Source organism: Trichomycterus rosablanca, chromosome 13, assembly GCF_030014385.1.
Source record: "Trichomycterus rosablanca isolate fTriRos1 chromosome 13, fTriRos1.hap1, whole genome shotgun sequence".
Classification (NCBI taxonomy): Eukaryota; Metazoa; Chordata; class Actinopteri; order Siluriformes; family Trichomycteridae; genus Trichomycterus; species Trichomycterus rosablanca.
The window spans coordinates 10,212,514-10,235,756 of record NC_086000.1 but is presented as its reverse complement, the minus strand read 5'-3'; the positions used below and the strand labels follow the sequence as shown (position 1 = coordinate 10,235,756).

The 23,243-nt window shown below is 39.0% G+C and overlaps 1 protein-coding gene across 1 annotated transcript in view; it reads left to right on the top strand.

The window, feature by feature from the left end:
- Positions 1 to 23,243, top strand: part of sh3yl1 (SH3 and SYLF domain containing 1) — a 51,078-nt gene that overhangs the window by 785 nt on the left and 27,050 nt on the right. The window contains exons 2-5 of the mRNA XM_063007500.1: positions 14,089 to 14,199; positions 21,367 to 21,480; positions 22,226 to 22,290; positions 23,058 to 23,170. Coding sequence (XP_062863570.1) covers positions 14,089 to 14,199; positions 21,367 to 21,480; positions 22,226 to 22,290; positions 23,058 to 23,170 — 403 coding nt within the window. The remainder of the gene's footprint in view (positions 1 to 14,088; positions 14,200 to 21,366; positions 21,481 to 22,225; positions 22,291 to 23,057; positions 23,171 to 23,243) is intronic.

The window sequence follows — 23,243 nt, the reverse complement described above, 5'->3', positions numbered from 1 at the left end:
TCATTTTAGGGTGTCTGTAGACAACAGTGATAATAATCAAAATAGTAATATTAATGATCAAGGTTACATTAGATCCGTAGCCTATACTGGGAACACTGTTCAGATATTTATTAATTAATTCATTGTCCGTTTTACCACTGCGTTATCCTAACTAAGGTCTAGGTGGGTCTGATTCACTGGGCGAAAGGCTGCAAACACCCCAGACAGGTCACCATTCCATCACAGGGCAAACTCACCTACACACATTTTCACACCCACTCATGCCTACAGGAAACTTTAGTATCTCCAATTAACCTGACTGCATGTCTTGACTGTGGGAGAAAACCAGAGCACCTGGAGGAAACCCACGCAGAAACTGAGAGAACATGCAAACTCCACACAGAACGGACCCATACCACTCCACCTAAGAACAGAACCCAGGACCTTCTTGCTGTAAGGCAACAGTGCTACCCACTGAGCCACCGTGTTGCCCTAACAAATAATACAAAGTCAAAAGTCACTTTGCACTGCCTTTATTTTCCTGTGGGGATAATTAACGTGTTAAAAGAAAAACATTTAATTGTTCATTATTCATTGTTATCATTTTCATTTTAGGATATCTGTTGACAACAATGATGATAATCCAAATACTGTAGTAATATTAATAACCAAGGTTACATTACATTGGTAGCCTATACTGGGAACACTGTTCAAATATTTATTCATTCATTCTTAGTCTGTTTTATCCTATTTAAGGTCTAGGTGGGTCTGATTCACTGGTCGAAAGGCAGGAAGAACCCCAGACAGGTCACCATTCTATCACAGGGCAAACTCACCTACACATATTTTCACACCCACTCATGCCTACAGGAAATTGTAGTATCTCCAATTAACATGACTTTGGGTGGGCGGCACGGTGGCTAAGTGGGTAGCACTGTCGCCTCACAGCAAGAAGGTCCTGGGTTCGATCCCCAGGTAGAGAGGTCCGGGTCCTTTCAGTGTGGAGTTTGCATGTTCTCCCCGTGTCTGCATGGGTTTACTCCGGGTGCTCCGGTTTCCTCCCACAATCCAAAGACATGCAAGTGAGGTGAACTGGAGATACAAAATTGTCCATGACTCCATAACTTCTGTTCCTGTCATGAATGTAACCAAAGTGTAAAACATGACGGTAAAATCCTAATAAACAAACAAACATCGTGTCTTTGGGCTGTGGGACGAAACCGGAGCACCCGGAGGAAACCCACACAGACACTGAGAGAACATACAAACCCCACAAAGAAATGACCTGTTCCACTCAAACTGAGAATTGAACCCAGAACCTTCTTGCTGTAAGGCGGCAATTATTTTTCGCCCCATTGTAATGAAAAACACATCACTGAGGTTTATATCAACAAGAGTTTATGTTTAATTGAATGTAAAGGAACAAAGGGAATTATATTTCTACATACTGACATAACTCTGCATCCTGTTTGTGGAAAAGGTTTTGTCATTTATGATTGAAAGCATTGAAGTTAGAGCTGCAGCATTTTTAATGATGAGTATGTTAACATGACACTTAACTCGCTGGGGGTGGCTGAGGGTGAGTCACAATATGACACTCTGAACCTCTTGTGTATTTCAAACTACGCTTCAGCTTCAGAAAATGATTTTTAACCCACAGCATTAATCAAATAATGACTTCTTTGTTGGTTATCGGTTAATCAATAACATCCCTAGTCACAAGGCATGAATTTACCCTGAACAGAGCACCAGTCATTCATAGGGCATCACACTCATTTATTAACACCTAGCAGCGGTTTAGAGTAGATAGAATAGAATAAGTCTGTTACTGAATAGAAAGAAATGATTGAATTTAATAGCATTTTACATAGTGTACGAGCTTTTTTATTAAATTTTTGTTTTTATATTAGCTCATTTACTCCATTAGGTGAGTAGTGAGTATAGACAATAATTTATCATGTAGAAGATTTTACTTCTTAGGATATAAGCATCTTTACCATCTTTAGCTTATTGAAAGTAAATGTGAGGCACGTCATATGCAAATTATATGTAAATAAGGAACAAACATGCCACACTGACCTGACGTCAAATTAGCACTTGTTTTGAAGGGGTACAGTAGGCACATGAATCAGATGCCAGATGTCATTTTGTGGGCTCTGTGATCTGCTGTTTTTTAACTTTAAAGAATAATGGCCATAATGATTTACTGAGAATCTGAGTCGGATTTCAGGTAGTTAAGACTAATTTGGCTTTAATTTTGAAACAGGAATGAATTTTAAATACATAGAATGCACAACTAACATCACTGACTAGTCCATCTGTTTCTCTACATACCTTTTTATCCTGCTTTTACTCTGTTCTTCTATGGTCTGGACCCCCACAGGACCACTACAGAGTAGGTATTATTTGGGTGGTGGATCATTCTCAGCACTGCAGTGACACTGACATGGTGGTGGTGTGTTAGTGTGTGTTGTGCTGATATGAGTGGATCAGATGCAGCAGCGCTGCTGGAGTTTTTAAATACCGTGTCCACTCACTGTCCACTCTATTAGACACTCCTACTTAGTTGGTCCACCTTGTAGATGTAAAGTCAGAGACAATCACTGATCTATTGCTGCTGTTTGAGTTGGTCATCTTCAAGACCTTCATCAGTGGTCACAGGGGCGCTGTTGGCTGGATATATTTTTGGTTGGTGGACTATTCTCAGTCCAGTGGTGACAGTGAGGTGTTTAAAAACTCCATCAGCGCTGCTGTGTCTTATCCACTCATACCAGCACAACACACACTAACACACCACCACCATATCAGTGTCACTGCAGTGCTGAGAATGATCCACCACCCAAATAATACTTACTCTGTAGTGGTCCTGTGGGGGTCCTGACCATTGAAGAACAGAGTGAAAGCAGGTTAAAGAAGTATGCAGAGAAACAGATGGACTACAGTCAGTAATTGTAGAGCTACAAAGTGCTTCTATATGGTAAGTGGAGCTGATAAAATGGACAGTGAATGTAGAAACAAGGAGGTGGTTTTAATGTTATGCCTGATCGGTGTATATACTAATTACATTTTAGCAATGTGCAATACAATGTTTTCATATAAAAAGAGATAGTAATTTGATATAGTCAGGGTTATTTATACTTATCAGGCTTAACATTATGACCACCTACCTAATATTGTGTTGGTCCCCCTTTTGCTGCCAAAGCAGCCCTGATCTGTCGAGACATGGATTCCACTAGACCCCTAAAGGTGTGCTGTGGTATCTGGCACCAAGATGTTAGCAGCAGATCCCTTAACTCCTGTAAGTTGCGAGGTGGGGCCTCTGTTGATCGGACTTGTTTGTCCAGCACATCCCACAGATGCTCGATTGGATTGAGATCTGGGGAATTTGGAGGCCAAGTCAACACCTCAAACCTGTGGCAGGGCGCATTATCCTGCAAAAAGAGGCCACAGCCATCAGGGAATACCGTTTCCATGAAAGTGTGTACACGGTCTGCAACAATGCTTAGGTAGGTGGTACGTGTCAAAGTAACATCCACATGAATGGCAGGACCCAAGGTTTCCCAGCAGAACATTGCCCAAAGCATCACACTGCCTCCGCCGGCTTGCCTTCTTCCCATAGTGCATCCTGGTGCCATGTGTTCCCCACCCGACCATCCACATGATGTAAAAGAAAATGTGATTCATCAGACCAGGCCACCTTCTTCCATTGCTCCATGGTCCAGTTCCGATGCTCACGTGTCCATTGTTGGCGCTTTTGGCGGTGGACAGGGGTCAGCATGGGCACCCTGACTGGTCTGCAGTCACTGTGTATTCTGACACCTTTCTATCAGAACCAGCATTTACTTCTTCAGCAGTTTGAGCTACAGTAGCTCGTCTGTTGGATCAGACCACACAGGCCAGCCTTCGCTCCCCACGTGCATCAATGAGCCTTGGCTTTTCTTTTGACTGACCGGGTGCAATCTCCTAAGTAGACACTTCAACATTTTGCTGAGTCCATATGGGTGATCATGCTTTTGGAACAGGATGTGTCTACGTAGTAAATTAGCCACAAATATATTTTGATAAGCTTCTTCTCTTTTTTACCAAATAATACCAAACTGAATGTAATTAAAATGGGTTGGTTTTGGTATTTGGTAAATAAGAATAAAAGATTATGTGGTTTGTTTGATAATTGAAATCCACCTCTCCTTGTACATTTTATAGTGATAATTATACAGTCGTAACTTTTTCCCAGTGATCAAGCTGTTTGTTTGATGCGTGAAGTTGCCCTGGTTGTTTTGACAGTTCAGAATTCACCTTCTCAGTTCAATTCCATGCTAGATTTCAAATTTGTTGAGATCTCAGCAGATGTTTTTTGCGCTTCGACTCTCAGGGCGAAAGCTGCATTTGTAATTTGTCATTATCCGCTGTGAATATGAATTAAGTTCTAATTACATTGTCGCAAGCATTTCCACTTGTTTTCCTATTTTTCACTTTGGTTCATGACTCACTTATTGACTAATTACCAACTAATGCATGATGTAGATCTGCGTAAGCAGCAATTATTGGTACAGTAGTAATCATAAGAATTGTATTCTCATTGTTATTCCTTATATGATACCTGCATTTGTCAGCTCCCATTGGGCTGGTAGCCCAGTCTGCTGATGTGTCAGGGGATATAGACTGATCCGTGAAACTGCATGCGACATTTCATTCACAGGAAGTAGGGAGCACTTTTCTGAGTTTTATTTTGGATAATAGGGTTATGGAAGCATTGTAGAAGATTTATTAGTGCTGATTTAGTAGATCAGCCATAACGTTAAATCCACCTCCTTGTTTCTACACTCACTGTCCATTTTATCAGCTCCACTTACCATATAGAAGCACTTTGTAGCTCTACAATTACTGACTGTAGTCCATCTGTTTCTCTACATACATTTTAGCCTGCTTTCACCCTGTTCTTCAATGGTCAGGACCCCCACAGAGCAGGTATTATTTAGGTGGTGGATCATTCTCAGCACTGGTGTGTTAATGTGTGTTGTGCTGGTATGAGTGGATCAGACACAGCAGTGCTGCTAAAGTTTTTGAATACCGTGTCCACTCACTGTCCACTCTAGTAGACACTCCTACCTAGTTGGTCCACCTTGTAGATGTAAAGTCAGAGACTGCTGTTTGAGTTGGTCATCTTCTAGACCTTCATCAGTGGTCACAGGACACTGCCCACGGGGCGCTGTTGGCTGGATATATTTTTGGTTGGTGGACTATTCTCAGTCCAGCAGTGACAGTGAGGTGTTTAAAACTCCATCAGTGCATCTGTGTCTTATCCACTCATACCAGCACAACACACACTAACACACCACTACCATGTCAGTGTCACTGTAGTGCTGAGAATGATCCAACACCTAAATAATACCTGCTCTGTGGTGGTCTGTGGGGGTCCTGACCATTGAAGAACAGGGTGAAAGAGGGATAACAAAGCATGCAGAGAAACAGATGGACTACAGTCAGTAATTGTAGAACTACAAAGTGCTTCTATATGGTTAGTGGAGCTGATAAAATGGACAGTGGGTATAGAAACAAGGAGGTGGTTTTAATGTTATGGCTGAATGGAAAAAAAAAACATCGTAGATGCTATAAATACATAAAACATATGTGTGTTCTGGGGTTAAATGAAAAAGCCTTTCATGATGCTCCACTGTTAAGTTTGATGGCAAAGCAGAACCAGTAGAGACTGTTCAGGCTAACACCATCAACATGCACACTGATGTTTTTGTACTTTTCATGAGAAGACATTCTTTGCAATAACAACATGATTCATTTTTGTAGTAGCTTTATTTATCTATGCAATTAACAGAAAAGTTAAATAATGGAAGATTTCCACACTTTTTTTTTATAGACGTTATTAAGAATAAAAAAAAAAACTATTACATCACTTTTCTACACGGTCACCTTTTGTCACTGTAGCCTGATGCACCACGGCTTTCACATCATCATCACATGAAAATCTTCTTCCCCTTAAAGCTTCTTTGAGCGGTCCAAAAAGGTGAAAATCAGATGAGCTAAATCTGGACTATAAGCTCTCTCTCAGTCTCTCAGACACGACCGATTACTACTCCTCCCACCCTCACTGTTTCCAACCAAAATATAAAAGTGCGGAGACTTTTTGAAGATCCCTCGCCATCCCTCCCGCTCATATTTATAATTTTTTAATGTTGCTCAACAGTCAAGTAATTAGCTAGCTGGCTAGATCATTAACACTCAAGCATAGTACAAGATGATAGCACAGTATACACCGATCAGCCATAACATTAAAACCACCTCCTTGTTTCTACACTCACTGTCCATTTTATCAGCTCCACCTACCATATAGAAGCACTTTGTACTTCTACAATTACTGACTGTAGTCCACCTATTTATTTACATATCTTTTTAACCTGCTTTCACCCTGTTCTTCAGTGGTCAGTACCCCCACATGGCCACCACAAAGTAGGTATTATTTATCCAGTACCTTAACCACTAGGCTACAACTGCCCAGGGCATTCTGCTGCAGGCACTGCCAATTATGCCCACCAGATGAAAAATAAAAATAAATTCACAATGCAATAATATAACAATGTATGACAATTTTTTGCCCAGCATTTATTAATTCAGCCATTCAAATGCCAGAAATAAGACAGAAATACTGCTTAGATGCTTATAATATGTTTAGATCTATTTCAGCTAAAAGCAATTTTAATATTTCAATTCATTCATAAAGCATTGAGCAAAAATATATTATATACATATTAGTATATATGAAGTTTGTCCTGTCTCCCATGATCAGCTAATTGTTTTCCTGTGTTCAGATTTTCAGTTGTGTTCAGTTAATTTCATCACCTTATAATACCTTATTTTTTATACAAAATCAGAAAGTCTATGCCTTTTCTTTTACCATGACTTCTTAAGAGATCTTGATCTATTTACTACAATATATAAAATGGTCCATATGAGACTGTGGCTCCAACAAATCAGATAAGAAATTAAAAAGTCAGTCTTATCACTAGGGAATAAATTCTTCATAAGTCATTTGCTTGTGCATGTGATACAACCACATGAACAATAAAACATCAGATGCTTTCCACAGTGATAGTTATGACCTTACAGAGCTAGTGGGTGATTTTTTAAAGCAGTGGATCACAATCTGGGTTGAAATTTGAGCTTGAACTTAACAGCTAATATGAGACAAAGCTGATTTGTCATGTTTTGTAAAGGGTTTTTTCACACAAAGTGGCAAAAACTAAAAAGTGGTTGCATACTGCGCAGGGAAGGAAGCAGAAATGTTCCAGCCAAAAGATCTAGTAAGAAAATTGTTAAGTGGTATTTTTGGTAAAAAATGTGCAGTGGATTCAGAAAGTATTCAGACACCTTGACTTTTATTGTTGTAGATTTGATTTTGAATGGAAATTCATAACATTTTTACTCATCAAATCACACTTATTGACCCATATTGGTAAGTAAAAACATTTAAAGAACTGGACCCTTTGTTGTAGCACTCGCTTTATTTATCATTGTGATGTGTATGGAACTCATTTGGAGTCCACCTATTTCAAATTGAATTGATTGGACTCCTTCAACTGGGGCACTTTTTAACATGACAGAGACGATCGCTCATCTATCACTGCTGTTTGAGTTGGTCATCTTCTAGACCTTCATCAGTGGTCACAGGACGCTCCCCACGGGGCACTGTTGGCTGAATATATTTTTGGTTGGTGGACTATTCTCAGTCCAGCAGTGACAGTGAGGTGTTTAAAAACTCCATCAGCATTGCTGTGTCTCATCCACTCATACCAGCATAACACACACTAACACACCACCACCATGTCAGTGTCACTGCAGTGCTGAGAATGACCCACCGCCCAAATAATACCTGCTCTGTAGTGGTCCTGGAAGAGTCCTGACCATTGAAGAACAGGGTGAAAGGGGGCTAACAAAGCATGCAGAGAAACAGATGGACTACTGTCAGTAATTGTAGAAGTACAAAGTGATTCTATATGGTAAGTGGAGCTGATAAAATGGACAGTGGGTGTAGAAACAAGGAGGTGGTTTTAATGTTATGGCTGATCGGTGTGGATTCAAGGTGATATTATATAAATATCCTAATTAGTATTTATTTTATTTATAGGCCAACAGGCTCTGTGTGTTAAAGCAATTTTTTTCAGAAGGAAAAAACTTAAAGCACTCACATTGTCCTTTCACCTGAAACTGAACAACCACTAAAGGCAAATTAAAGTATGTCAGTACAATACAAGGTGCTAAGCTGTCAGTGGTTTTCAAAAGAGAAAGTTCTTTCACTGGATATTAGCCAAAATTTTTTAACATAGTCTTCATTTCAGACAACACCTTCTTATGGTTACGTCACCCTGTGCCATGGAAATACCAAGAAAATGTCCTACGCACCCATCTGCATCAGAGTCCCTACTCCCTTATTTTTGGGCTTGCCTTATTATGAGTAATATAATGCTCTAATTAACAGCCCAGTTTTATGCCAATTGTAAGAACAATACTTTTGTCTTTGACTCATCATCATTAATCCCTGCCAGTAAAAAGCTGAAGCCTTGCATTCCTCCTCTTAACATCATGAGGAAGAATTTACTGCCCAAATTAAGATGGCCGTACTAAATTCACAAGAAAATGTGCTTAATTTCACAGATTTTTAAAGAAAAGTGCCACATTACATGGCAGTCATTGAAATACACTCATAAATTGAATGATAGAATAAATGGAGGCTACAATACACAGCACAGCCTACCAGCGGCGGTCTCAAAGATGAAAATTCTCATCCTGCGTCCACAGAATCAGTTCGGAGGTTTCCAATCTCAGTCGTATTTCTAGCCGCTTTGGACTTTGACATCTTGGACTAGTGTAATCGAGCGTCTTCAGAGTTTGCTGAGTTTATAAAGTAAGAAATAAACTGAACATAGACAAACAATCGGGAGCAGAATACTTTACTGGCTTGTTATTTTGAGGCACAGCACAGACTACAGAGATATGATCATGTGTGCAGAGAAGCACACTTTTATATTAATTATGGAATCCCCAAGGGGACAAAATACACTCAGTACGTAAACACTGTCAATACATCAAACAATGTCAGCACACGACACCACAGAAAAGTCTGTTACCCTAACTTAATTAACGTATGATTGCTAGGATCGCCTCGTATTGCATATTGCACCTCATATTTCATACCCTACACAAATGAAAAAATGTTAAGTTGCTGAACACAAACTTTACATTTTGAATTTCACAGCAAATTACATATTACATGGGACATTAGTAGTTATCTGGTACATTGCATTGTAGAAATTGTTTTAATTAGACCCACAAAGAACAAATGTGTAATTTTTTGGGGCTTTGTTTGGGCTGTCTGAACCATAATTGTAGAATTCATGTTAAGTGTTCATAATTCATGTTTTTAGCGCGTCCAATTGCCCGATTGCGTAATGCTTCCTCTCCACCAATGCCGATCCACACTCTGATTGAGGAGAACGACGCTAACCCTCGCCCTCTCCGACACTTGCATTTTGTCACCTACACTTTGACGAGTGCAATGCGGATCAGCACTGTGTACGGAGAGACACACCCTGATTAACGCACTCCTTTCCCACTCTTTTCCTGTCTCTGTGCAGGCGCCATCAATCAGCCAGCAGAGGTCGTAATTGCATTAGTTACGAAAGAGTCCCTATCCGGCTTTTAATATCCCACCTCTATCTGAACAACAGGGCAATCGTTGGTCATGTGGCTGCTCAGCCCAGCCGGCAGGCTGACTCGATATGATGTACTCAAGATCCCAGCTCTGGTGTTCTAGCATGTGTTTTTAACGCTGCGCCACCTGAGCGGCCATCCTATTAATCTTTAAAACAGCCGTAAATGCACAAAGAATTAAAAATTATGAATCTTGATTTTGTGAATGAGCTTGTTTCAGGTCTTTAGAAAGTGATACACTGAAAAATAGTCTATTAAAATATTAAACAGTTTTTTATTAAATTAAGCTGTTTTTTATGTTAACAAGGCTTTAGACTTTTTTTCCCCCTTTTTCTCCCCCCCTTAGCGCATCCAATTGTTCAAATTTGCATCGTGCTTCCTCTCTGTCTATGCCGAACCCTGCCCTGACCGAGGAGATCGAAGCTAACCCATATCCCCTCCGAAACATGAGCAGCAGCCAGATGCATTTTTGCCACCCACACATTGATGAGACCCACATCCGGTTCTTTGTCCCACCCCCCAACTGAGCAACCGGCCAATCGTTGCTCATACAGCCACTCAGCTTCGAACCGGTAAAGCAGAGCTGAATTCGATACTACGTACTCAGAATCCAGCCCTGGTTTGCAGCGTGTCTTTTTTACCGCTGCGCCACCTGAGCGGCACTTTAGACTTTTTTTTATATAAAATCAATTAACAGTAAAAAATAAATGAACATTATTTATTATTATTAACCAAGTTAATTCATTTTGTATTATTTAATTTTGGCTATTTGGTTTCTGCTAGGTGTGCCTCAGTTTTCAGTAGCTCAGTCATCTTCACCTTGCATATAATTCCAAAGAAACTGAAAATTAAACAAATAAATTAAAACCAAAGACAAAAAAAAAAAAAAACACTACCTTGTTAAATAAAGAAAACAAATTTTAATTTCATTTACATGCTCTGCTTTATCCTGGTTACAGTTTTGGCAGGCATGGTTCCACCAAGAAACACTAGACAGTGCGTCAATCCATTGTAGGGCTTTATTTATAACTTAAGACAAATGTGTTTGCAGTAAAATCAGATCAGAATTATTGTTTGTTGTTTGGTTACATTCATGACAGAAACGGTAGTTACTCATTACACAAGGTTATATCAAACACAGTCATGGACAATTTAGTATCTCCAATTCACCTCACTTGCACGTCTTTGGACTGTGGGAGGAAACCAGAGCACCCGGAGGAAACCCTCACAGACACTGGGAGAACATGCAAACTCCATACATAAAGGACCCTGTCCACCCCATCTGGAGATCGAACCAGGACCTTCTTGCTGTGAGGTGACAGTGCTACCCACTGAGCCACCGTACCGCCCGAACAGAATTAATGCAAACATCTGAGTTATATATTATTTTCGCAGTTGGAATTTTAGTATGTTCCAAAATGTGAACTGATTTGTCTGGGTGGTACATAAAGCCTGCTTAATAAATTAATATATTAATATGCTCTGCATCTGTGTTAACTAGCCAAAATATCAGGGAATCCCACAATAGACATGAAGAGTTAAAATCTGAATCACTTAAGGCATGAAACTGATCAACTACAAATAATCCAGCTATTTTTACATAAAAACTGGCTCCTGACTGCCCTGACCGTCTGCACATGTAAGAGTCACTTTTTGAGAGTAGCAGAAATCCCAAAAATAGACATTTAAAATAAGCTGTTCCATTGTTAGTGTGTTTAAAGAATGTGTTTGATCAGTGGTGTCTGGATTCAATAATGTAAGCCCAGATGAAGTGTTATGTGGGGTTTTTCTGGGTTTAAATGCAGGCTAGAAGTGATATGTTATATTTTCATTAAGACTTTTAAAGTTTACCACATTTAGACAGCTGAAACAATATAACATAAAGCTATTCATATTATCTACATGGTAGCAGGCCGGCATGGTGGCTCGGTGGGCAGCACTGTCTCCTCACAGCAAGAAGGTCCTGGCTTTGATCCCCAGCTGGAGCCGTCCAGGATCTCTCTGTGTGGAGTTTGCATGTTCTCCCCGTGTCTGTGTGGGTTTCCTCCAGGAGCTCCGGTTTCCTCCCACAGTCCACAGTCCTCTACATAGACAGCATTTTACGTCATCCTACGCGTGCACCCGAGAAGTAGGCTGTTCGAAATCCTAGATGCCTTAATTTGCTCACTAGTAAGGTATCTTAAAATTTCAACGGTACTTTGACTCAAGAACGAGTGAGCATACGATGATGCCTTAGCGGTGAAGGCAATCCCAACATTCAGTGCAGCACAACTTTTCTCACAGAAAAATAACTAATATGCTGGACTGTGCAGAGCACTTTTCAAACATAAATAAATTATTATTGATTTTTAATTTGTATAAACTTGCACAAGTGTCATTTATTTGCAAAGCCAGCGAATTTAACCGTTTTCGGTACACGGAGGGAGATGCTAGTTGACATGCTAGCGCGTTGTGCCACCTCATCCCATTGGTTTAAATGGAATGAGGCTAACTGTTTTAGCTTAGTTAGCGAAAACTGATGGAACTTATGGTAGTGCGTTCGAATAAGTCAATGACTTAGTAGAATCCTCTCTAGTTATCCTCTCTGTCAACAGTAAGACAGCAAGGCAGCTCACTAGGTTTTTGAAAACACCCTCTGTGTTTGACGTTAAAACTTGTAAACTGATAAACCTTGTGTAACGAGTAACTACCGTTTCTGTCATGAATGTAACCAAAGTGTAAAACATGACATTAAAATCCTAATAAACCAACAAACATGGTAGCAAAGTAGGCAGTGCTAGTGCCTCACAGCTTTAGTGTTCTAGTTTAGTCCTCAGATTCGGTTACTGATAATGTGAGGTCTGGAATAGGTGGATTGTTGAATTGGCTACTTTGCAGATCGGTATAAATGAGTGGGATTGTGTGAGTGTCTGTGCACTGTCTTCTTATTGACTGATGCTGTATCTGTATTAATCAGTCACGTCTAGGGGTAGTTATGAGTTACCAGTTAACCCTTGGCATTTTTTTGGAGGTGGGATGAAAGGAGTTCCAGGGCAGGAGAAAACACATTATTAATATTATAATTATTAAAATAGTTAATTATAAATATTCCCCTACGGAGCCCCTAAGGTGACCCCCTAAAAAAAACCAAAACGTGTGGCCACGCCTTATTAACGCGTTCCCACGCCTTATTAAGTCGTGGCCACGCATTATTAACGCATAATTAAGTCATTTACATTAACACATATTGTTAGCCGTAGATTGTTTGTTTTGGAGCCTTGATGTAATATGCAGTCTCCCTCCTGGGTGTAACAGATGATCACACCATATTCAACTGTTTCACACGGAGCCCCTAACTACAGTATATGTGTTAATGTATGGAACATGTGATGGTTTTATGTTTCAGTACGGAACTGTTAGAGCGACGCACACACAGATGTATGCGGGTTGTCATAGTAATGTTTATACACACGTTAATGTTCGCTACTGTTGTAGATTTAATACATATAAAGTAAGCAAGTACAATGCTTTAATCGTCCATTCTGTTTATTGACACGATAGTCAAGAAAGGGAACAAAGTAAACAATATTCAACTGTTTGAACCTTTTAAAGTCGTGGCCTCGATCTCATTCCCACTCCTTACTAAGTCGTGGCCACGCATTATTAACTCGTTCCCACGCCTTATTAAGTCGTAGCCACGACTTAATTATCTCGTTCCCACACCTTATTAATGCATGGCCACAACTTAATAATGCGTGGCCACGACTTAATTATCTCGTTCCCACGCCTTATTATTGCGTGGCCACAAATTAATAATGCGTGGCCACGACTTAATTATCTCGTTCCCACGTCTTATTATTGCGTGGCCACAAATTAATAATGCGTGGCCACGACTTAATTATCTCGTTCCCACGTCTTATTATTGCGTGGCCACGACTTAATAATGCGTGGCCACGACTTAATGATCTCGTTCCCACGTCTTATTATTGCGTGGCCACAAATTAATAATGCGTGGCCACGTCTTATTATTGCGTGGCCACAAATTAATAATGCGTGGCCACGTCTTATTATTGCGTGGCCACAAATTAATAATGCGTGGCCACAACTTAATTATCTCATTCCCACGCCTTATTATTGCGTGGCCACAAATTCATAATGCGTGGCCACAACTTAATGATCTCGTTCCCACGTCTTATTATGGCGTGGCCACAAATTAATAATGCGTGGCCACAACTTAATTATCTCGTTCCCATGCCTTATTATTGCGTGGCCACGACTTAATAAGGCGTGGGAACGCGTTATTGATAATAATGTTGATAATAAATATTAATCAGGTTAATTATACAGCATAATATAATAAAATAAATAAGTGATATAAAACTTATGACTGCATTTGTTTCTTTACAGTGAACAACCCGATTCCATCAAACCTAAAATCTGAAGCCAAGAAGGCTGCCAAAATTCTCAGAGCATTTACTGAGATTTCAAACAGAGAAGGTCCTGACAAGCTCATTCCAGGTAAATATTCATCATTAACTATTTTATATGTTTATTCATGTGAAATTTAGCCTTGAACTGACGTTTGTAACTCTTGTCTGATGTACATTGTGTCATTACATGGTGTCCATTTTTACTTTCTTTTGCAAATGATTTAATTCTCAACACTTGTAAAGACATAAAAGGGGAAAAGGCCAAAAAAGACACCAATTTTAAAAGTCTTCTTTTTTAGTGGTTGGCTGGGCATCTTTGGAAGATGTTGTTGCCAGTAATGTTGCTAATACGTTTACAAAATAATCATGTAAAGAGGGGTAAGCCAAAAGATTCTGATTCAGCAATGTTAAGATCTCATCACAGATTCATGGTATTCATTTCAGGATTCTTTTGACTAGACTCCTTTTTATCAGCTTCACTTACCATATAGAAGCACTTTATCTGCATGCTTTGTTAGCCCCCTTTCATGCTGTTCTTCAATGGTCAGGACTCTCCTAGGACCACTACAGAGCAGGTATTATTTGGGTGGTGGATCATTCTCAGCACTGCAGTGACACTGACATGGTGGTGGTGTGTTAGTGTGTGTTGTGCTGGTATGAGTGGATCAGACACAGCAATGCTGATAGAGTTTTTAAACACCTCACTGTCACTGCTGGACTGAGAATAGTCCACCAACCAAAAACATTTAGCCAACAGTGCCCCATGGGCAGCGTCCTGTGACCACTGATGAAGGTCTAGAAGATGAGCAACTCAAACAGCAGCAATAGATGAGCGATCGTCTCTGACTTTACATCGACAAGGTGGACCAACTAGGTAGGAGTGTCTAATAGAGTGGACAGTGAGTGGACACGGTATTTAAAAACTCCAGCAGTGCTGCTGTGTCTGATCCACTCATTTCAGCACAACACACACTACACACCACCACCATGTCATTGTCTCTGCAGTGCTGAGAACTATCCACTACCTAAATAATACCTATTCTGTGGTTGTCCTGTGGGGGTCCTAACCATTGAAGAACAGGGTGAAAGCAGGCTAAAATGTATGTAGAGAAACAGATGGACTACAGTCAGTAATTGTAGAACTACAAAGTGCTTCTATATGGTCAGTAGAGCTGATAAAATGGACAGTGAGTGTAGAAACAAGGAGGTGGTTTTAATGTTATGGCTGATCAGTGTATATCATTTTTCGCATCTTTGCTTTTATATGTGTAGATCCCTGAATATGACAAATTCTTGATTTGAACTAATTTGGTCAAACTTAAACTTTGTTGTTAATTATTGTGTTTAAGTAAAACTGATTGCTGATTTACAAATTTCTGACCCAGCTGTTGAGTAGCAACAAATTAAATTATTTGGTGAGGTATTTTGCTATATGCTAGTTGTATTATTACAAGACGCATGTATAATATCAAAATCTTTTTTTTTTTTTTTTTTTTTGTTTGTTTTTTTACCTAAAAATGCATTTTCAAAGATTTTAGCCTATATGACAATGTGTAAACACTATGACATAGCATGACACAATGCGACAGCATGATACAGTGCAATAATATGACACAATGCAATTATATGACAGTGCATACTGTTTTAAATTCACTGTTAAAACTTGTTAAATGCGCTTTGTTTAAAGCATTATTCAATGGGCATAAAGTGTATATTTCTTATATGCAGACATCCCAAGTTGCAAAAACTCATTTCAGGGAGGTACCCCCGGACCTCGACCCCGACCCCCCAAGCCCAAAAAAAAAAAAAAAAAAAAAGCTAAAAAACCTCTCGCACACACCAAAGGATATGTGATAACAGAACTTTTAGGAGCTGCTAACTGAGCTACTAAGCTAACTGTTTGCATCACAAACACATTAATGTGTACTACATAGTGCACTAGATAGTATATTAGAAAAGAATTTATGTTCCTTACTTAGTGCACTAGATAGTGTACTAGATAATAGACTTATGTTTCTTACATAATGCTTTAGGTAGCGTATTAGTTAACGGATTTAGGTTCCCTACATAGTGCACTAAATTGTATATCAGATAACGGATTTATGTTCTCTACATAGTGCACTAGATAGTGAATTAGACAATTGATTTATGTTCCCTACACAGTGCGCTAGATTGTATATCAGATCATGGATTTATGTTCCCTACATAGTGCACTAGATAAGTTATTAGATAACGCATTCATGTTTACTACATAGTGCACTAGAAAGTATAACTAGATGATGATTTGTGTTCTTTACATAGTGCACTAGATAGTGTATTACCTAATTAATTATGTTCCCTACATAGTGCACTAAATTGTATATCAGATAACGGATTTATGTTCCCTACATAGTGCACTAGACAGTATATTAGACAATTGATTTATGTTCCCTACACAGTGCGCTAGATTGTATATCGATCGGGGGAAAAAGTCTGTGTCGCCTGCGTGTGCGTTTGTGTCACTCTTGGCCGCTCGTTCTAGATTCCGGGAGATTTTATGTGACTTGCGGGCATCAGGGAGCCGCTATGTATATGCGGGCGACTCCCGGAACTTTCGGGAGACTTGGGATGTCTGTATATGTTACAGTTGTGATGTGTTAATGGCTGAAACTGTATTACTGCAACTGTAATAATCCAAGTTACCAATAATTGAGGTAACTCTTGGCTGTGTCTCTAGATTTATCCAAAACAAAAAATGTTATTTAAAGTAAAGTTATTACTCAAATGACAGTAAAGCTAGTCCTTAAAAAGATAACTTGAGAAAGAGAAATACATTATATAATCTACAGGATGGGCCATTTATATGGATACACCTAAATAAAATGGGAATGGTTGGTGATATTAACTTCCTGTTTGTGGCACATTAGTATATGGGAGGGGGAAAACTTTTCAAGATGTGTGGTGACCATGGCGGCCATTTTGAAATCGGCCATTTTGGATCCAACTTTAGTTTTTTCAATGGGAAGAGGGTCATGTGACACATCAAACTTATTGAGAATTTCACAAGAAAAACAATGTTGTGCTTGGTTTTAACGTAACTTTATTCTTTCATGAGTTATTTACAAGTTTCTGACCACTTATAAAATGTGTTCAAAGTGCTGCCCATTGTGTTGGATTGTCAATGCAACCCTCTTCTCCCACTCTTCACACACTGATAGCAACACCGCAGAAGAAATGCTAGCACAGGCTTCCAGTATCCATAGTTTCAGGTGCTGCACATCTCGTATCTTCACAGCATAGACAATTGCCTTCAGATGACCCCAAAGATAAAAGTCTAAGGGAGTCAGATCGGGAGACCTTGGGGGCCATTCAACTGGCCCACGACGACCAATCCACTTTCCAGGAAACTTCATCTAGGAATGCTCGGACCTAACACCCATAATGTGGTGGTGCACCATCTTGCTGGAAAAACTCAGGGAACGTGCCAGCTTCAGTGCATAAAGAGGGAAACACATCATCATGTAGCAATTTCAAATATCCAGTGGCCTTGAGGTTTCCATTGATGAAGAATGGCCCCACTATCTTTGTACCACATATACCACACCATACCATCAATTTTTGTGTTCCAACAGTCTTGGAGGGATCTATCCAATGTGGGTTAGTGTCAGACCAATAGCGGTGGTTTTGTTTGTTAACTTCACCATTCACATAAAAGTTTGCCTCATCACTGAACAAAATGTTCTGTGTAAACTGAGGGTCCTGTTCCAATTTTTGTTTTGCCCATTCTGCAAATTCAGTGCACCGATCTGAGTCATCCTCGTTGAGATGCTGCAGCAGCTGGAGTTCGTAAGGGTGCCATTTGTGAGTAGCTAATATCCGCCGAAGGGATGTTCGACTGATGCCACTCTCCAGTGACATGCGGCGAGTGCTACGCTGTGGGCTCTTGCTGAATGAAGCTAGGACAGCCACTGATGTTTCTTCATTAGTGACAGTTTTCATGCGTCCACATTTTGGCAAATCCAACACTGAACCAGTTTCATGAAACTTGGCAAGCAGTTTGCTAACTGTAGCATGGGAGATGGGTGGTCTCGTAGGGTGTCTTGCATTGAAATCTGCTGCAATGACCCGGGTACTGCGTTCACCAGACATCAACACAATTTCTATCCGCTCCTCACGTGTTAACCTCTGCGACATGTCAATGGCTGTAAACAAAGAGAAGCTTGTAAATAACTCATGAAAGAATAAAGTTACATTAAAACCAAGCACACCATTGTTTTTCTTGTGAAATTCTCAATAAGTTTGATGTGTCACATGACCCTCTTCCCATTGAAAAAACTAAAGTTGGATCCAAAATGGCCGACTTCAAAATGGCCGCCATGGTCACCACCCATCTTGAAAAGTTTTCCCCCTCCCATATACTAATGTGCCACAAACAGGAAGTTAATATCACCAACCATTCCCATTTTATTTAGGTGTATCCATATAAATGGCCCACCCTGTATATAAGTAGCATGTAAATTATTTTCCAGTATATTATTAATATTGAACTTTCACTTTATATTTACTTTAGTAGACAGATAAAGGCTGGCACAGTGGCTCAGTGGGTAGCTCGGTTGCCTCACAGCAAGAAGGTCCTGGGTTCAATTCCTAGGTGGAGCAGTCTGGGTCCTTTCTGTGTGGAGTTTGCATGTTCTCCCCGTGTCTGTGTGGGTTTCCTCTGGGAGCTCCGGTTTCCTCCCACAGTCCAAAGACATGCAAGTGAGGTGAATTGGAGATACTAAAATTGACTGAACATGACTGTGTTCAGTATAACCTTGTGAACTGATAAACCTTGTGTAATGAGTAACTACCGTTCCTGTCATGAATGTAACCAAAGTGTAAAACATGACGTTAAAATCCTAGTAAACAAACAAACAAGATTGTTCAAATGCCTGAGAATTTTGATTGGTTGATGGGGTGTAGTTTATGTTGGTAAATTATGTTCTGAAGTTTGAAGTTTTACTGTCTTCACTCAACATAGAAATGATTATAATTAAGTTGTAGACACTAAAAATAAAATATGGAACATATAAGATTTGACCACAATTGAATATAATAAAGTTAGATTTAATTAAGAGTAAAAAGTACCACAAGAAATTTTTTGGGGAACAATGTTACCCAAGTAAATATATTTACTGTACTTCTGCATACTACTTTTTAGCTTTGTGATTAACTAAATGTATAATTTCAGTTTAATTGCAATGTGTTGCTACGCAATGTAACATTTGGGATAAAATCCTTCTATGAAGCTTATATTATAATAGTAGACTAAACAGATTTAAAAAGTTTAATCATTATTATTTGTACAACCATACAACATAATTTGTACATCAGCAGCTAGAATTTTATAGTCAGGACAGGTATAACTGTAGAGCTTATTACTGTAAATCTTTTATGATAATAGGGTTGGCTTTTTTATGTCTCACAAGTGCATGCCTGCCAGCCATAGACTACCAATTACTAGGCTTAAAGAGAGCATTTCTATTTTCTGATGTCATTTGTCTACCTGTTCCTGCAAGATATTTGTTCAAGCATGCTTTTACTTGACATGATTGAGCTCATTTTATGTTACACTTAACACACACAAATCATTGCCTTTTTATAAGCTTGTAATATTTTTTGGCAGTTGAAGTCATTGGATTGGCACACTGATCACTGTTTGTGTGAGACACACTTGATTGGTTCGTTTGTGTAATGCCCATGTTTAAAAAGGTACATATTATTGTTGATTTTGACCTACACTCAATTATGTCATTTGTACCAAAAATACCTGGAACTAACATTATATAATTGCTGCACGTCTCAGCTTTTCTTCCACATTTCGATGGTGCTTTGTTTACCAAATGGAACACATGTTTTAAGCTTTACTTTTTGCACTGTTCTATGATGGCATGGGTGTTTCAGTGCACACTGCATGCCTGATTTGCATATATGTAAAAGCACCATCGATGTGGAGGCTTAAACTGATGTTTTGAAGAGACAAATGCTGCCGTCAGGATGACGTCTTTACCCAGGAACTCCATGTCTATTTGAGCAGGGTAATGCCAGGCCTCATTCTGCACGAGTTACTACAGTTTAAATTTTTTCATGCTGCGATAGTCTATGTTAAGTAACAATGGTTTTCCAAAATACAGTGGTACCTTGAAACTCAACGTCAGTTGGTTCTGGGAGTGGCGTCGAGTTTAAAAGGTGTTGGGTTTCAAGGTACTTTTTTCCCATAAGGATGTTTGGGAAACCTTGTAATGTGTTCCATGGTCCTGTGGAACTGCATATATTTTAGATTAATGTAAAATAATGGGGTTTTTGACACTTATACACTGAAAATAACACAAATATACTATGAAAACACTGAAATACAGTTGAAAAATCAATAAAAAAATACAATAAAACCTGCACTTTACATTTACTTCTTAATTGTGTCCTTATGCTTTTTAATCGTGGAGATGCCTGATCTTGGAATAACGTGTTATTTAGCGGGTTCAGTACTCATTCACAAGAGAAGCGACAATGAGCAAGGAATTTCATTAATGGAGAGAACTTATGAGCAGTAACAATCAAGAGGAGTTTAGTGTTACTATGTCGTTCTTTAAATAAGTCACATTAAGCTTTTTTAAATGATAAGTGTTTTAGACTGTCTTGGAAAAGCTGATTCTCACCATTTCGCTGAACCACGAGCTATAACACAAGTTTAAAAGTGAAACAGGAGGAAAATCCAGCTGAACACAGATACATGTGGACGCTTTCAGAGTGAATTTGATGGTTATTCCACACATGCAGATTTGTCTCAGATTCACACTTTGATGAGATGACGTTTTACCGCACTGCACAAGCCAAGCGCTGAGCAAAGAGGCAGTCACACACACACACGTCTAGTTTAGGGGTACAAATTTCAAAGTTTCAAAGATTTTGAGTTTAGAGGACGTCGGGTTACAAGGAACCACTGTACTCATAATCCCATGTGGCTATATTAATCACAGTACCATGACAGTTTTTAATGCAGTGCTGACTGAAGGCTCAAAAGATCACACACATTCAATAGTGGTTTTCGGACTATTATGTATAGTAAATGGTGAAAGACCTACTGTATATATTCAGTCATAATACCCTAATCTGTTTCCGGTTCACCTGCTTATATTTCATAATGGTTTAAATATTATGGAAATTATTAAATGTTTGTTTACTTCACAAAAAACTGTGTGGATTGAATTGACCTTTCTGTTCTTTCTGTCCCATCCAGCCCATGTGATTGCCAAAGCCAAAGGACTGGCCATCTTATCAGTAGTCAAGGCAGGCTTCTTGATCACTGCTCGTGGAGGCAGTGGGATAGTGATTGCTCGTCTTCCTGATGGAAGTAAGTTATTTTTTTTCTTAAATACCTCATTGGTAAGGTTAGTCAAATCTACTTGTAGCTATTTTTTTTAACACACCCAAATAAAACTGGTCTTTTTAGGTGGTAAAAAATAAAGTGTATATATAATCTGTATATGGTTTCGACATAAGCATCTGCTAAATGCAGCTAATGGAAATGTATAATGTGTTTGCCTGTCATAACCATAGATCTAAGCTATATAAGGCAAAATATCAACAGGTGCATAAACTTTTCTGTGGCTGTAACATTAAAAAAAATCTCTGTACAGTGCCGTGAATCTCTGCTGATCACATTTGAGACCATACAGTATGAGTACAGGATCTGGCAGCTACAGGCACAGAAATCGGTATTTGCACTGGAGCTAAGTGGTGCGTCGTTACTTTAAACAGATCCACGCTCTACATCAGTGCTGTCCATTATAGATAAATTCATTATAGATTATAGCTGCCCAACTGATACTATAATTATAGAAGATTTTCTCAACTATAAAAGCTAAGTCTTAATACTGCTATAAAATCTAGTTTTTATGACATCAAATATCTTGTTTTCTAACTAACCTTTTACTTAATGTTTAAGGATAATCGAGCTATAATAGTAAAGGCAGTAACACTGTATGCTTTTTTTGTTTGTTTTCTAACCTTTTAATTAAAATGTAAGAATTATGGAGCTATTATAGTTAAGGTAATATAACTTAATGACTTTAACTTGCTCTCCTGTGTTATGATAGGATGGTCAGCTCCTTCAGCTATTGGACTTGCTGGTTTTGGTGGGGGTTTTCAGATTGGTTTGGAGGTAAGTCATTTTTAATTTTAAATTGTTACAAAATACTGTAAAAATTTGTAATTTAACATGCAACTGTAGTTGATTATTGTTTAGGAGTCAGCAGTTAATTAAGACATAGGAGCTTGTAGGTTAGGGAAATAAAAAAGCTGGTCAGGAAAGCCAGTTCTGTTGTGGGCCTACAGCTGGGCAGTCTGGAGGTAGTATGTGAGAGGAGAACTAAGGACAAAATCAGGGCCATCCTGGATAATCCTTTTCACCCTCTCAATGAGGAACTATGGCAGCTGGGCAGTTCTTTCAGTCATAGACTAATTCCACCAAAGAGCAAGACGGAGCGCTTCAGACGTTCTTTTGTGCCAACTGCCATCAGACTGCATAACAATAGCAGAATACACAGGCTGTCCTCACATGAACCAGCTTTCCCCTACAATAACTCAAGATCCCTCCCCCCCTCACCTTTTTTCTCAGCACTGGACTCTGTTTCATTATTTACACACATGTATATATTAGAATATATAGTGTTTGTATTATATTGTAGTAATTGTATGTATAATAGTAATTGCATTGCATAGCAATTTTTTTCCTTATTTTCTTATTTCATTCTACTTCCATGTACTTACGCTGTAATGGAGCTGCTGTAACACTTGAATTTCCCCAATGGGGATCAATAAAGGAATCTTATCTTATCTTATATATAAAGAAATGTGGCTTTTAAATGTTTGAAACTTTAGGTGATGTTGATATTCTTTATTATTGTTTATTATTGTTTTTTATGTTAGGCATCTGACTTAATTATCATCATGAATCAACGAAGAGCTGTTGAAGCTTTCAGCAAAGGAGGGAATCTCACATTTGGAGGGAACTGTACTGTGGCTGTTGGGCCTACTGGCAGGTAGGAGCTGTTCTATCACTTCATGCCATAGACCTATAGTTGGTGATTGCATGTAAATGTCTGGCTAAAGCTT